General features: G+C 43.4%; 2 protein-coding genes across 2 annotated transcripts; both read right to left on the bottom strand.

Annotated features, from left to right (window-relative positions):
- Window positions 1–3,611: 3,611 nt before the first annotated feature.
- Window positions 3,612–7,649, bottom strand: LOC133418236 (zinc finger protein 892-like). Its single transcript, XM_061706718.1, has 2 exons — window positions 7,354–7,649; window positions 3,612–4,934 (listed from the first exon to the last, which is right to left on the bottom strand). Exons 1-2 carry the CDS (start codon window positions 7,544–7,546, stop codon window positions 4,156–4,158), a joined length of 972 nt encoding a protein of 323 aa, XP_061562702.1. The 5' UTR covers window positions 7,547–7,649; the 3' UTR covers window positions 3,612–4,155.
- Window positions 7,650–13,319: 5,670 nt separating this feature from the next.
- On the bottom strand, window positions 13,320–16,868 carry LOC133417638 (zinc finger protein 501-like). The gene is made up of 2 exons (XM_061705534.1): window positions 16,455–16,868; window positions 13,320–14,753 (listed from the first exon to the last, which is right to left on the bottom strand). The coding sequence occupies exons 1-2, from the start codon at window positions 16,585–16,587 to the stop codon at window positions 13,372–13,374; spliced, it is 1,515 nt and encodes a 504-aa protein (XP_061561518.1). The 5' UTR covers window positions 16,588–16,868; the 3' UTR covers window positions 13,320–13,371.

The following is a 16,868-nucleotide window of genomic DNA, read 5'->3' as shown; positions in this document are numbered from 1 at the left end:
CGGTGCTCAGGCTGTCAACAGATGAAGATGAGCCTCTTTGGCAGCTAGATATGGCTGCCCTTTACCCTTTGCCACTCTTGAACACATCAAATCTTAAATTTTTCAGAAACAGGCTATTCTCACCAAGGGCCGCAGTCCCACTTGTAGATGACCCAGACCTTTGCGAGGATGACATCAATTGTGTAGGCAAACAAGCTCTTCAAGAAGCTCTTTCTTCTCTTTCGGGTTGTGGTAGAGGTGTCGCTTGTCAATGCCCCCCATGTTGGCAATGTCGCTCCGGATAACAGCTGGACAGCTAACAGGCCCCTTCCTTTTGGTGCCACTCCAGTAGCTGACGACTGATGACATATTGGCTCCACCCCTATTTCTGCGGGACAGTTCTGTCGTCGTTCCACCTGGCGACCGGGATCCTTTCATCACTGGTGACGTAGTCACGTGTACCAGTTAAACAGGGACCGCCTCTTTTTCAATCTCTTTAACGGACATGAGTGGAGGCGGTCTGATTTTTATTGTCCCCGTCAGTCTTTGTGTACCTGCAACTATGGTTGTGGTGGTACCGCACTAGCTCCAGGTTGGTGAAAAAGTTGTTGGCAAAGATCATGTGTTGGCTTGAGATGCTGCTCCCCTCTGTTCTCCTCACTCTGACCTTTGCCTTCATCTTCAATCTTGAAAGGGAGCGAGGTCGGTGGCAGTTTAGTGAGATCATTCTGCTCTTCCTTTTTAATTTCCAATAGCGTTGGTTCCTGCGATCAAGAACCTCATTACTGACATCTGCAGGACACAAGAAGACAAACACGTGGTTTGGCAAAGTCAAGTTTCTTGCGACTCTGACGGTTTGTACTGTTGTTGATACATGTTTCTGTTCAGTTTTTGTCCATTTTGTCTCAGGAGAACTATAATTTACACAACGAGTGCATTTATGCGAAAATGTCCTCCCATTCTGGAATGACCCATCTCTAATATTGACGCAGATCGATACTTGGCAAACATTGTAAGACGCTCTCCTCTTTTGTGTGACTGCACAACTGTGTCAACCACTGCATAAAACAATTGACTGCAACCATTTTTTGTTTTGCATTTCACTTCACTCAAACTTTGATATTAGGTTCCCGTTAATTTTTACCACGATCAGCATTTTTATTTCCATTCCCATTTCACATTGCCCACGTGTTGAATCCTTGGAAAATGTCCAACCCCAATTCCAATGAAGTTGGGACGTTGTGTTAAACATAAATAAAAACAGAATACAATGATTTGCAAATCATGTTCAACCTATATTTAATTGAATACACTACAAAGGCAAGATATTTAATGTTCAAACTGATAAACTTGATTGTTTTTAGCAAATAATCATTAACTTAGATTTTTTATGGCTGCAACACGTTCCAAAAAAGCTGGGACAGGGTCATGTTTACCACTGTGTTACATCACCTTTTCTTGTAACAACGTTCAATAAACGTTTGGGAACTGAGGATACTAATTGTCGAAGCTTTGTAGGTGGAATTCTTTCCCATTCTTGCTTGATGTACAGCTTCAGCCGTTCAACAGTCCGGGGTCTCCGTTGTCGTATTTTACACTTCATAATGCGTCACGCATTTTAATGTTTTCTAGTACCCGCACTCTTTTACTACGAAGCCACACTGTTGTAACGTGCAGAATGTGGTTTGGCATCGTCTTGCTGAAATAAGCAGGATCGTCCATGAAAAAGACGTTGCTTGGATGGCAGCATATGTTTCTCTAAAACCTGTATGTACCTTTCAGCATTAATGGTTACCCATGCCATTGGGACTAACACAGCCCCTATTGAACTTTGTGCCCATGAGTCCGGATGGTTCTTTTCCTCTTTAGCCAGGAGGTCACGATGTCCACAATTTCCAAAAACAATTTGAAATGTGGACTCGCCGGACCACAGAACACTTTTCCACTTTACTTCAGTCCATCTCAGATGAGCTCGGGCCTAGAGAAGCCGGCGGCGTTTCTGGGTGTTGTTAATAAATGGCTTTTCCTTTGCATAGTAGAGGTTCAAGTTGCACTTTCGGATGTAGCGCCAAACTGTATTTACTGACATCGGTTTTCTGAAGTGTTCCTGAGCCCATGTGGTGGTATCCTTACACATTGATGTCGGTTTTTGATGCAGTGCTGCCTAAAGGATCAAAATTTTGTTTCATTCCATCCTGTGCTTTGCACTTGCTGGCGCACCGAATAAGACATTTTACCGAGCAAAGGGCGAGTCCCCTGTTTGTTAAAACCTAACTACACATATAATCACATTTTGTGATTCTATAGCATAAAAAAAATATATACAAAAATGACCTCTTCCGAAGAATACATCTTTTTTTCCCCCTACCAGCTGTCCTTTAAAACAGAATGATAACGTTTTAGAATCACACGGTGGGGAGCTGGCGGCAAGGCATAACTGCCAGACCTTTTTTTGTCGAAGGGCCAAGTTTTGAAATCTGTCGCCTGTGAAATGTTTCATCGCCTCATCATAGTATTACAAGTTGTTAAATATATTGTAGAAGTTATCATTTATTTGCTTAGCTTGCATTAGTATTATGGACGATTTTGATGGTTGCTTGCTGACCGTGAGAGAAAGGAAGATGTCTCGCCTTCAAGAAGATGACTCAGCAGGAACCACCCGAGAGAAGGGCGCCTTGACCAAGGATGTGGCCGGGTGTTGGTCTCATGTCTTCACCTTGAAACCCTCCCCTTAGTGTGTTATGTCTTGTAACTTAGATACCTCCCTATTTCAAATAAATATAGGAGCGATGGGAGAGATTGTTTAGAGCGTGATGGGAGACTGGAGCTGAGCAATCTCTCATATGTCCTCCTCATGAGCAAAAGAAACCAGCGCCTTCATTCCTTTTGTGTCTATTTTTATAGGTGTTGGGCGAGATAGATCCAACACGTACAACAAATTGAGGGAGAACTAGTTTTGAAATCAGAAGTCTTGGATAATACTGTGTTCAAATCGTGTTCAAGTTACTGTAAAAAAGGGTTCAGGTAATAAAAAATTGTTTTTAATATTGATTACATATGACAATTTCAAATTTTGGCACAGATGTTCACAAGAATCAGGTAAATTGATGTAAATGATTTGCTTCCGTGGGCGGCAGAAAATGAGGTGACCGGCCAAATGAATTCCTTCTTCAAATATTCTTACGGCCATTACACCTCCTAATCCATTGACATAATACACTTGAAATCTTCTATATTGTTACGAATTTTTTTTGGGGTCCATTTTCACAAGATTCATTGGTCTGATCAGCACTATTGTACATTGAAACACCTGCATACATTTTGAGCATTTCAATCATTACGTATAAAGTTAGGTTCCAATTCGCTTCTCGCCAGTCGGCACACATCAGCGAATCATCATGTGCGTGAGAAAGTAAGAAAGGTCTTTGTTCACAATTATTCGTCACTGTGTTAATTGAAATTTGATGTATCAAAAATACTACATAATATTCAAGAGCGAATACGCAAAATGTGGCATCAAACATCTCTAGTTTTACCTCTCCCACACACTTTAAACATATTAAAACACACTTTTTGAATATGTAAACATATATTTGAACACAAAAAATTGCAATCATAGAATGTGTAGAAAATACTGTATTTATTGAATGAAGTGTTTTGTGTACACGCATGCGCCTATTCTCTTATAAACGGAGCAGTATCTCACACAACAAGAGAATTAAATCATTTTATATTTAACACTAAAATGTTCACCCAAACCATCCGGTATATTACATACAGGTATAATATATTTGCGCTACTTAGTAGGGGATCCTTCTATGCTTCTTGTTCTCTTCTTTTGCTACATCTCCATCCAATAAAGCTCAGTGCTGCCCAGCATGTTGCGGCAAAGCGTGGTATTATATTATTAAATTCAGACTTGCCTGCACGCAATGCTACACATTACCACAAAAACTTTACCAATCCCAAAAAAGGTCGCTCAAAAATCCCCGTTAAGAGTGGGAGAGCGAAAGGGGAACCGCAATGAAGTGTATATTTATTATACTATACTTACTGTTATATATTATACACTTATTATATTTACTCTTTGACAACTTCTATTTCATTCAAAATTACATATTCACTTATCAATGTTAGCACAATGTTACAAACTTTCGAAACTTACATTTTGCAGCTTCATTGACCACTGCTCTTCTCACCGGCACAGACGTGTTTGTTCATCTGATACTTATAAGAAAATTGTTCATCGCACGCGCTGCAGCTAAATGCTTTCTCACCGGTGTGTGTTCTTTGGTGTCGAATCAAATTGAGACTTACAGAGAAACTTTTACCACAAACTGAGCAGGAATAAGGTTTCTCTCCAGTGTGCGTTCTCATGTGTGGACCCAACGATGAACGTTGACTGAAACTTAAGTTGCAGAATGAACAGGCAAAAGGTTTCTCTCCAGTGTGTGTTCTCATGTGTGCTCTTAAATGCCCCTTCTGAGTGAACCCTTTACCACAAACTGAACAGGTAAAAGGTTTCTCCCCAGTGTGTGTACTTAAGTGTCTTTTTAATGATGACTTATACGTAAAGGTTTTGTCACAATGAGAACATTTCCATTGCTTGTCGTCAGAGTGACATGCCGTGTCACCTTTAGAGTGGCCATCATCGTCAGTGTCAGGAGAGTGGGACGCCATGTCGTCACTATCTAACAGTCGAATTGAGAGGCTGTCTGCTTGTGATCCTCCGCAGCGGTCTCCATCACCTTCCGTTACCATGACTTGATAACACTGAATTGAGCTACTGTTTGGAGGTTCCGCCCCTTTGTTCCCCTCACTTTGACCTTGACCTTCACTTTTCAAAGGGATAAATGTGGATGGAAACTTGGTGACATCAGTCTCTTGCTCTTCCTCTTTAATGGGAGGAGACGCAAGCTGCTGCTGCTGCTCACAATGAAGATCTTCACGGACATCTACAAGACGCAAGGACGACAAACGCAGCCAAGTTTTGGTTAGTCAAGTCTCATGTTGTGCTGCGCCTTTTTGTATAATTGTGAAATGTACATTATTTTTCAGTTTTGGGTAACCTTGCCTAATGTTTTCCACCTTTTCAAGTTCACCACTTATCTTAGTTTGTACCATTTCAAGCTATTCATTGGACTAGAACTACTTGACTTTCATTACAAAAAAACAACAACTGTAAAAAAATAAAATAATGGTGTGTTCAAAAACCTTTTACCAGTCAAAAGGCACAGTCTCCAGGCTTTAATTTAAAACTGCACAAAAGAGTGAAAGCAACACAACCTAAAAGTGCCACACAGATATGGGACCTTCCACAACAGAGATGAGAAGAACTTTCTGAAGAATATTTGATTTTATTTTTAGAGATAATGATAGACATGTGTTCAGCTTCCCATGGGCTCACTACCTGTGGGAGGGGCCATAGGGGTCGGGTGCAGTGTGAGCTGGGCGGTGGCCGAAAGCAGGGACCTTGCCGATCCGATCCCTGGCTACAGAAGCTGGCTCTAGGGACGTGGAATGTCACCTCTCTGGCAGGGAAGGAGTCCGAGCTAGTGTGTGAGGTCGAGAAGTTCCGACTAGATATAGTCGGACTCGCCTCCACACGCAGCTTGGGCTCTGGTACCAGTCCTCTCGAGAGGGGTTGGACTCTCTTCCACTCTTGAGTTGCCCCCCGGGTCAGCGCCTGTACGTTGGGGTTCACCCCGGTGGACGAGAGGGTAGCCTCCCTCCGCCTTTGGGTGGGGTGACGGGTCCTGACTGTTGTTTGTGCCTATGCACCAAACAGCAGTTCAGAGTACCCACCCTTTTTGGAGTCCTTGGAGGGGGTGCTGGAGAGCGCTCCCGCTGGGGACTCCATCATTCTGCTGGGGAACTTCAATGCTCACGTGGGCAATGACAGTGAGACCTGGAAGGGCGTGATTGGGAGGAACGCCCCCCCCCCCCGATCAGAACCAGAGCGGTGTTCTGTTATTGGACTTCTGTGCTCGTCACGGATTGTCCATAACGAAACCATGTTCAAGCATAAGGGTGTCCACACGTGCACTTGGCACCAGGACACCCTGGGTCGCAGTTCGATAATCGACTTTGTGGTTGTGTCATCGGACTTGCGGCCGCATGTCTTGGACACTCGGGCGAAGAGAGGGGCGGAGCTGTCAACTGTTCACCACCTGGTGGTGAGTTGGCTCTGTTGGTGGGGGAAGATGCCGGTCCGACGTGGCAGGCCCAAACGTATTGCGAGGGTCTGCTGGGAACGTCTGGCAGAATCCCCTGTCAGAAGGAGTTTCAACACCCACCTCCGACAGAACTTTGCTCACGTTCCGGTTGTCCTGGTTGACAAGCCTCTGCAACATCGCGTGGACATCGGGGACAGTGCCTCTGGATTGGCAGACTGGGGGGGTGGTTAACCTTTTTAAGAAGGGGGACCGGAGGGTGTGTTCCAACTACAGGGGGATCACACTCCTCAGCCTCCTTGGTAAGGTCTATTCAGGGGTGCTGGAGAGGAGGGTCCGTCAGGAAGTTGAATCTCAGATTCAGGAGGAGCAGTGTGGTTTTCGTCCTGGCCGTGGAACAGTGTACCAGCTCGACACCCTTGGCATAGTCCTCGAGGGTGCATGGGAGTTCGACAACCAGTCTACATTTGTTTTGTGGACTTGGAGAAGGCGTTCGACCGTGTCCCTCGGGGAGTCCTGCGGAGGGTGCTTCAGGAGTATGAGTATGTTTTTATCTATCTGTTTTTAACTTATATGAACTTCCAGATGAAGTCTATAAATACGTATTTTCTTGACAGGTAATGTGAAAATAAAATCCTTTTGGAGGAAATGTCCCTTTCAACACAATCCTTAAATCTATTTCATAACAATGTATCATTAACAAATCAACATATTTTTCCACCTTCAGGGTGTTTGTAACATGTCTTTGTGGAGGATGTTGTGATTTATAAAAAAAAAAAAAAAAAAAAAAAGCTCGTACAAGTGTACGTGGCCAAGTTTTTTTTTTTTTTTTTTTTAACTTCAAGAAGACGAGAAAACCGATGCAAACTTCCGAGGAGTTTCTTCAGCCGAGTGCCTTCTACCTTAAAAGGTTCCCCGGATGTTGAAGCAACACAAGATGAAGACCAACCAAGTATTTGATGACGAACTTGGCGGAAAGAGTGATAAAGTTAATTCAATATTCAAAATGACTCCCGTTTGGTTGCCGCCATATTTTTAGGCTGTTCTTCCATGTTTTTAATGACTCAATATGGTGATACGTGACGGCAAATAGTACCCGGATGCTGCTCTGATCCTTTTAAAAAAACAAAAGTGTAACAAAACTATATTGTTAAAAATATGAAGTAGCTGCTAAACATTTGAGAGTAAGAATTGGGCAAACCTGTTCGGCGTGCTTGATCTCGAGACTTGAAAAGAGCGTCCAGTAGTTGACGCTGACTCTCGTTTTCCTCTTTTGTCCGAGAAAGTTCCTCCTCGTACTCCGCTAGCGTTCTTTCAAACACAACACAGATTTCTTCGACGGCCGCACTCAGTCGCGCATTCAGCAACGCTCTTATCATGTCAACTTTACACATTTCGACACAGTTTCAATTTACAAGCGCGGTACTTTGAGCTCTGCTTTGCCAGCTATTGCGTACAAACGCGATCTCTTTGTTCGTAGCTAGAGAAGTAAGCTAAGTGTGGTTCTCCCCCCCCCCCCTCCCTGTGTCGTCTTCTTCTCTCATTTAATGGCGCTTGGCAAATAACGTTAAAGAGAATTTCCGCCATCTACTGGTGTGGAGCAAGTCTAGCGACTATTTTTTTCTCTAAACTCTTCACTATACAGCATACTGTAATAACGACAACTCCAATAAATAAATGTCCCCATATATTAATCACCTGATCTGTTGCATTTATAATCAATATAAAATTAAACAAAAAAAATTGCAGTATTTCTATTCCATCAGGGTTGGGCAATTAATTTTTCTAATTTTTCTTTTTCCATCTGAGAAACTGAAAGGGTTGTCAAGAGCGACAACAACATGCTACCCTCAATTGTGTTAGTAATTAAATATCAATTTATAAATAATTTGTTATATAAACCAAGGGTTAGCTACTTAACTATGGAATATGTTGTTACATGTATACTTAAGGAATAAAAAAACCTAATAAATATATAGTCACACTAAAATGACTACACATTTAATCATTACACACTATTTAATTAAAATTCCCATTAAAAACATCTCTACAGTGTCCATCATTTGTTCTATATTTTTAAAGCACGCTGACAATATGAGCACAAACCTATAACTCCTATTTGTCGTCCTTTGTTCGAATCCCAAATTATTAGCAGGGCAAATTCCCCTCTTCCCTCTGCCATGGACATCAAAATAAAAGCAGCACATATACTTTACATTTTGTCTGGACCTCATAAAGGCTGCGAGAGCTGGCCAGTTGTGTATTACATCAATCTTTGTTTTTGTTTATTAATTGTTTCTTCTTGTCCACAATGATGACATTTTCCTGAATTATGCTTTCATATATATATAAAAAAGAAGATATTCATTCCAACCATGCATTCTCTGTAACTGCTCGTCCTCACTAGTGTTGAGGGCGAGCTGGAGCCTATACCAGCTAACTTTTGGCGAGAGGTGGGGTCTACGGTGAACTGGTCGGCGACCAGTCGTAGGGCACATAGACAAACTACCATTCACAGTCATGGAAAGTCTTGAATTAACCTACCATGCATGTTTTTGGAATGAGGGAGGAAACCAGAGCACCCGGAGAAAACCCACACAAGCACGGGGAGAACATGCAAACTCCACACAGGAAGGCCGGAGCCCGGATTCAAACCCACAACCTCTGATCTGTGAGGCTGATGCGCTAACTAGTTGTCCATCATGCCTCCCGCCTTTATATCAGAAACAGAATCAGAATCATCTTTATTTGCCAAGTATGTCCAAAAAAAACACACAAGGAATTTGTCTCCGGTAGTTGGAGCCGCTCTAGTACGACAACAGACAGTCAATTGACAGAGAACACTTTTGAGACAGGTGGCACGGTGGATGACTGGTTAGAGCGTCAGCCTCACAGTTCTGAGGACCGGGTTCAATCCCTGGCCCCCGCCTGTGTGTAGTTTGCATGTTCTCCCCGTGCCTGCGTGGGTTTTCTCCGGGCACTCCGGTTTCCTCCCACATCCAAAAACATGCATGAATTGGAGACTCAAAATTGCCCGTAGGTGTGCATGTGAGTGCGAATGGTTGTTTGTTTGTATGTTCCCTGCGATTGGCTGGCAACCAGTTCAGGGTGTACCACGCCCGCGACCCTAGTGAGGAGAAGCGGCTCAGAAGATGGATGGATGGACTTTTGAGACAATTGACATTGAGACATTGAGAAAAATAGTCACTGAGCAATAAAGGGTTGCGAGTTATCTGGTTATGCGAGTACAATTTATTTTCTTTTTTTTGACAATTGTGCAAAAAGATGCAGAGTCCTCTAGCACTTAGAGCAGTTTAAATGACTAATATAGCAATAGTCCGGTGCAATGACCAATGTGCAAAGGGTGCCGAGACTTCAAGGAGTGTATGCAGTTTAAAGTGACTAGTAGTGGGATACTCTGGGACAATGTCGATTGTGCAAATGTTGCAGATACTCCTGAGTCAGTGTGCAAATGGAGCAGATGCTACTCTGGCATGAGTGGCCAGTATTGGTCGACAACAGATATGCAAATAGTGCAGTGTGGCGAGACAACTACAGTAAGTGCACGAGTAATGTATAATTGGCCCCACAGAAATGTGACAACAAACTCAAGACAAAAAAATTGGGAGCATGTTGCAATGGAATTGTAGGTTAGCTGTTTAAGAAGTTGATTCCAAGAGGGAAGAAGCTGTTGGAATGTCTGCTAGTTCTAGTTTGCATTGATCAGTAGCGCCTACCTGATAGAAGGAGCTGGAAGAGCTGGTGACCGAGAGGATTTTGCACGCTCTTGTCTTAGTTCTGGCAGCGTGCAAGTCCTCAAGGGTGGGTAGGGGGTTACCGACAATTCCGTTGCAGTCGGAGTTTGTCCTTTTTTGTAGCAGCACCAAACCAGACTGTGATGGAAGAACACAGGACTGATTCGATGACTGCTGTGTAGAACTGCCTCAGCAGCTCCCGTGGCAGGCCGTGCTTCCCCAGAAGCCGCAGGAAGTACAGCCTCTGCTGGGCCTTTTTGAGGATGGAGTTGATGTTGATCGCCCACTTCAGGTCCTGACAGACTGTAATTCCCAGGAACTTGAAGGTCTCGACGCTTGTCACAAGCCAGCTGGACAGCGTGAGCGGCAGCTGTGGAGAAGGATGCCTCCTGAAGTCCACGATCATCTCTCCAGTCTTGAGCGTGTTCAGCTCCAGGTTGTGTCGGCCGCACCGCAGCTCCAGCCGCTCCGCTTCCTGTCGATATGCAGACTCGCCACCGTCTTTGATGAGGCCAATGACAGTGGTGTCATCTGCAAAACTTCAGGAGTTTGACAGTCGGGTTCGCTGAGGTGCAGTCGTTGGTGTAGAGAGAGAAGAGCAGCGGAGAGAGGACACAACCTTGGGGTGCCCCAGTGCTGATGCTGCGTGTGGATGAGGTGGCCTCCCCCAGCCTCACCTGCTGCGTTCTGCCCGTCAGAACGCTGTAAATCCACTGGCAGATGGCAAGTGAGACACTGAGCTGGAGAAGCTTGGAGGAAAGGAGTTCAGGGATGATGGTGTTGAATGTTGAGCTGAAGTCCACGAACAGGATCCTCGCGTAAGTCCCTGCACTGTCAAGGAGTTCTAGGATGAAGTTCAGTCCCATGTTGACTGCATCATCCGCAGACCGGGGGGTCCAGCAGGGGGACCTGTGACACTCTTGAGGTGGTCCAGCACGAGACGTTCAAAGGACTTCATGACCACAGATGTCAAAGCGACAGGCCTGTCGTCATTCAGACCAGAGATTGCAGGTTTCTTGGGGACTGGAATGACGGTGGAGCGTTTGAAACAGGATGGTACTTCGCAGAGTTCCAGAGATCTATTGAAGATCTGAGTGAAGACTGGAGCGAGCTGGTCCGCGCAGACTTTGACGCAGGATGGGGACACATGGTCCGGGTCTGCCGCTTTGTTAATCTTTTGTTGTTTGAAGATGAGTCTCACATCCTGTTCGTGGACGGTCAATGCAGAAGTCAGAGGTGTGGTTGTGGTCGGAGGTGTGGGTGTGTGGGTGTGAAAGTGTCCTTTTCAAATCTGCAGTAGAAGGTATTCAAGTCGTTGGCTAGTGTGCTATTGTTCTCAGCTTGGGGGGATCGTCGCTTGTAATTGGTCAGCGATTGGAATGCATGTCAGACTGATTTAGAGTCGTTAGCGCTAAACTGGTTTTCCAACTTTGCTGCATAGTTCCTCTTTGCAATATTAATTTCTTTAGTCAGCTGGTTTCTAGCTCGATTATAGAGGGCCCTGTCCCCGCTCTGATATGCATCTTCCTTAGCTTGGCGAAGCTGCTTAGGTTTAGCAGTGAACCACGGCTTGTTGTTGTTGAATGTGCGAAATGTTTTTGTTGGTACACAAACCTCTTCACAGAAACTGATATAGGATGTGACAGTGTCCGTATATTCATCCAGGCTGCCAGCTGAATTTTCAAAGACACTCCAGTCTGTGCAGTCTAAACAGCTTTGAAGTTCCATCTTGGCTTCATTGGTCCACTTTTTCACTGTTTTCACTGTAGGCTTCGCACATTGAAGTTCTTGCCTGTATGTGCTCATTATGTGAATTAAGCAGTGATCAGACGAGCCCAGGGCTGCACGAGGTTTGGCACGGGATGCTTTATTTAGCGTAGTTTAGCAGTGGTCTAAAATGTTATTTTCCCTGGTAGGACAGTCGATGTGCTGCTTGTATTTAGGGAGTTCGTGGTTGAGTTTATTAGCTTTGTTAAAGTCCCCTAGAATAATGAGGGGTGAGTCCGGATGTTTTTTTTCCCAATTTTGTTTCCTTGTTCGGTGAGCTTGAGCAGTGCGGCATTCGTGTTAGCTTGAGGCGGAATGTAGACACCGGCGAGAATGAATGATGCGAACTCACAAGGCGAGCAGAATGGCTTACAGTTCAAAAACAGCGACTCTAAATGCGGGCTGCAGTGTGCGCTGAGCTCCGTGATGTCGGTACACCATTTTTCGTTGATATTGAAGCATATCCCGCCGCCTTTTGTTTCCCCCGATAACTCCATGACGCGGTCTGCCCGGTGAAGATGAAAGCCGGGACGCATGACGGTGCTATCGGGGAGTGTGGAGTTGTCTTCGTCTGATTGGTCCAAGGTCCTATTGACTTCATCGTTGCTATGCAGAATGATGGCCGTTTGCCGCTGGTGTCAGACGCTGTTTCCACACGTCTTCTCATAAAGTTTACAGCAATCCTTTGTAGCCACTGTTATGTCCGACAGATGTTCCCTGTGGCTCCACCTGAACCCTTCTGAGAGCTTTCAAGCAGCACACCCCCACACCCTTTATCTTATTTAGATTTTATCTTCCCTGAAACAAAGCACCAATGTTCAAGCACAGACCAGTTAAACACTAAAACCATATATCACATTAATATATATATATTATATTCAATCATCCCTCCAATGTTCCTCTTAATAATAATCATTTCCTCTCATATTCCCACAGCTGTTGCTATTTTCTTATCAATTTCTGTTTCATGATAACTTGTGAAAAATGTATGTCCTCTGATAGTATGGGGTAGGGATGTTCAGACCGATACGGGTACGAGTATTCACTCTCGAGTACTCACCAATACCAAGTACTGATATGACTAGTACTTTTGAAACATTGAATTTCAATGAACACAGTAACAGACGATTGCAAAGGACCTTTCTTTCTGACGCACATGATACGGTGATGTGTCACACCACCCAATCTAGCGCCAACTACTGGTGAGGATTTACTCGATGTCAAGCATAAAATTCAAAATGAATGAATATTTGTCAAAACAAAAAAATAGTGTATCAGTTTGAACATTCAGTATCTTGTCTTTGTAGTGTATTCAATTGAATATAGGTTGAAAAGGATTGGCAAATAAATCATGGTATTCTGTTTTTATTAAGATGTTGCGTAATGTTCCAACTTAATTGGAATTGGGGTGTGTACAATTACTCCACCTAGAAAAAATTCATTTTCAGATAAATCAAAACACTACCATTATTATGACATTAATGCCTGTGATGAGTAAATGTAAACTTTTGACCACAAGTGTAAGAACTCAAGTATCATGTAATGCGGTGACAAGGAGAAATAATGCGGTGACAAGGAGAAATAAAAGATAGAACTATACTGAATACTAAAGATGTTTGAAGACTTGTATTTTATTCAGGTCGCATATACACGTTCCATTTGACCACAAATAGTTTCTTTACAATTTATTTAAAGCTTCATTTACCACTGTTCTTCTCACTGACACACTTGTGTCTCTTAACCCGATCCTTACGAGAGAATCTTTTATTACACACATTGCAACTGAATGGTTTTTCACCAGTGTGTATTCTTATGTGCTTTTCCAGTATGCATCTTTGTGTAAATCTTTTACCGCAAACTGAGCATGAAAACAGTTTCTCCCCAGTGTGTGTTCTCGTGTGTCTAACCAATCCTGTATGATCGATGAAAGTTAAGTTACAGATTGAGCAGGCAAAAGGTTTCTCACCAGTGTGTGTCCTTATGTGCCTTATTAAACATGTCTTCACGAGGAATCTTTTACCACAAATTGAACAGGCAAAAGGTTTCTCCCCATTGTGCATTCTTGTGTGCCTTGTTAAACACGCCCTCAAAGCGAAACTTTTCCCACAAACTGAGCAGACAAAAGGTTTCTCCCCAGTGTGTGTTCTTGCGTGTGTTCTTAAACCTCCCTTCAAAGAGAAACTTTTACCACAAACCGAACAGGCAAAAGGTTTTTCACCAGTGTGTGTTGTTGTGTGTTTTTTTAAATTTTCCTTGATAGAGAATCCTTTACCACAAACTGAACAGGAAAAGGGTTTCTCCCCAGTGTGTATTCGTGTGTGTTTTATTAAATAAGAACGTCTCCCGAAACTTAAGTTGCAGGTTGAACAGGCGTAAGGTTTCTCTCCAGTGTGTATTCTCATGTGATTTGTTAAACTACTCTTATGACTAAATCTATGACCGCATAATGAGCAGGAAAAAGGTTTCTCACTAGTGTGAATCCCTGTGTGTATTTTCAAATGTCCCTTATGAGCAAATCTTTTACTACAAATTGGGCAGGCAAAAAGCTTCTCTCTGGTGTGTGTTCTCATGTGTCTTTTCAACGATGACTTGTTGGAAAAAGCTTTGTTGCAATGAGAACATTTCACATGTTTGTTATCAGTGTGACGGGTCACATCACCTTTACAGTGTTCAACATTATTAGTGTCAGGAGAGTGTGACGTTTTGTTGTCACTATCGGATTGTGGAGCTAGGAGGCCATCTGTTTGTGATTCTTCACAGTGGTCTCCATCACCTTCTTCTTCATCATCCACTTCACTCTTCACAATGACAATCAATGGAAAATCAGTGATTTCAGTCTCCTGCTCTTCCTCTTTAATGTGGGAGGTCCCTGGCTCCTCTTCCTCTGTAATGTAGGTGCCTTCTACCTCCTCTTCTTCCTCTTTAATAAGAGAGCACTCTGGCCCCTCTTCCTTCTTAACATGGAGGGTCACCAATCCCTCTTCCTCTTTAATTTTGGGGGGCTCTTCCTCCTCCTCTTCCTCTTTAATGTAAGGGGGGTGTAGCGCCTGCTGTTTCGGATGAAGAGCTTCACTAACATCTGCAAGACACAAGAAGACACACAATCGATTAATCGACAAATAGGATGCGGATCTTAAGGATAACAAAGTCAACATTTGGAGTAGCCATCGCAAAGCCCTGTCCTCGATAATATTGAACATTTATGGACAAACGTGAAAAGGCATGTGCGAGCAAGGTGGCCTACACTCTTGGCTCTGATACACCACTTCTGTCAGGATGAATGGGACAAAATTCCTACCAACTATTTATTGTGAGAGGCTTGTGAAAGGATAACCAAAACATTTGACCCAAGTCATACAGTTTAAAGGCAATGGTACCAAATGCTTATGAAATGTATGTAAATGCTGACTATGAAGAAAGTCATAAAAAAATGGTCTGAACAAATCCTTCTGTCATCTGGCATTTAGCAAATAGAAATCATTTTGGTAATCCTAAATGACCTAAATCAGGAAGAGTTTAGTCTGATTTCATGTCGGACAATGAGAAAAAAAAGCTTTTTATATAGAGTATGTAAACTTGGGGTTTCAACTGTATTTGGCTCAAAGTCTAGTGCAGAAATGTTTCAAATCAAGTAAACAAATACAATCTTTTCAAAGCATAAAATAATGATGCAACAAATTCCATTTACTTATCCTGTCCGAAATAGTCTATCCACCCATCCACCCATCCATCCATTGTCTGAGCCGCTTCTCCTCACTAGGGTCGCGGGCGTGCTGGAGCCTATCCCATCTGTCATCGGGCAGGAGGCGGGGTACACCCTGAACTGGTTGCCAGCCAATCGCAGGGCAATTACAAGCAAACAACCATTCGCACTCACATTCACACCAATGGACAATTTAGAGTTGTCAGCCAATCACTTGCCGCAGTACTTCGACGCCGAGCTCGCGATAGCCACTCGCTCGCTCACTGGCAAACTTCAAGCTAACCGACAGCCCATGTCATCTCGTCCTCTCCAGAGACCGGAACATTTTCGACTTCCCTGTAACAGCAGCGGAACACATGGCAACTGCCTGTAACAAAATACGGAATGTGTTTTTATGAATAACATGAGTGTACAGATATTTAATTTCATACTCTCAAGTTCTTCTTTATTTAGCCTTTATAAATGTAAATGCACTGTCGCATATTGTGGCTAACTCCCACCTCTGCAAATAGCTCCTCTACCCCCAGTTTTTTAACACTGTGTATTGTTACATTGATAAATTGTTTCTGAGCGATTCGCCTCAACACGATATGCCAATCAGTAAATAACCAGCTTTATATTTCTGCAGCTTCGTGGCATGGAGATGTCTTAACTATTATACATCATTAAACCTACTCAGTCAGTGTCAACATTGGCTTAATCGACGCTACTAATATGCATGGCAGAAAAACGACATTGTTTATTATACATGCATAGTAGACAACGTATGTTTTTCATTTTTATATTTTCATTTATAATATTGCTTTAAATTAGGTGACATTATTTTTTTTAATGTGCTCTGCGATTGGCTGTCGACCAGTCCGGGATGTACCCCACCGCCCGCCCAAAGTTATGTTTGCTCCAGCTCGCCCGCAACCCTCGTGAGGATAAGCGGGAGAGGAAAATGGGTGGATGGATGTATCTTTATTTCCGCGATTATTATTTTTCAAAAGACTCCCACTGCTGACGATATAATAGAATGATGATTAAGAAATGAAAAACAGTTACCGAAGAAGTGAGAGTAAGAAGTGAACAAACCTGCCCCGCGTAAGGCACTTTGAGGCTTCTTGAAAACAGCGTCGCGCAGTCGTTGACGTTGTCGCTCGTGGTCCTCCGGCGTTCCAGAAAGTTCCTCCTCGTACTCTTCTTCTTTCACACTTTGTGCCCACATCTTCACACACCAATCAACACTTCACACTCACACTCGATCCGTTGCTTAGCGATGTGTTGTTAACGAGCCCGTCGAATCTTGGCAGCTAGCAAGCTAAGCTAAGATAGCTCGAGAAGCTTCAACGGGCGCCGAGACGATTTTTTTTCCGGACACGAAGATTTAACGAATGCCGTTTTACTCCAATAAAGAAGTGATATGAATGTCCTATGTCGAGGCTTCAGTTCGTTCGGTATTAATTCAGTCAGTATGATCTCGTGAAGCACCCAAGACGTATACGGAAG

The sequence above is a fragment of the Phycodurus eques genome, chromosome 2, assembly GCF_024500275.1.
Source record: "Phycodurus eques isolate BA_2022a chromosome 2, UOR_Pequ_1.1, whole genome shotgun sequence".
In the NCBI taxonomy this organism is placed as follows: domain Eukaryota; kingdom Metazoa; phylum Chordata; class Actinopteri; order Syngnathiformes; family Syngnathidae; genus Phycodurus; species Phycodurus eques.
This window is presented reverse-complemented; position numbering and strand designations above follow the sequence as displayed.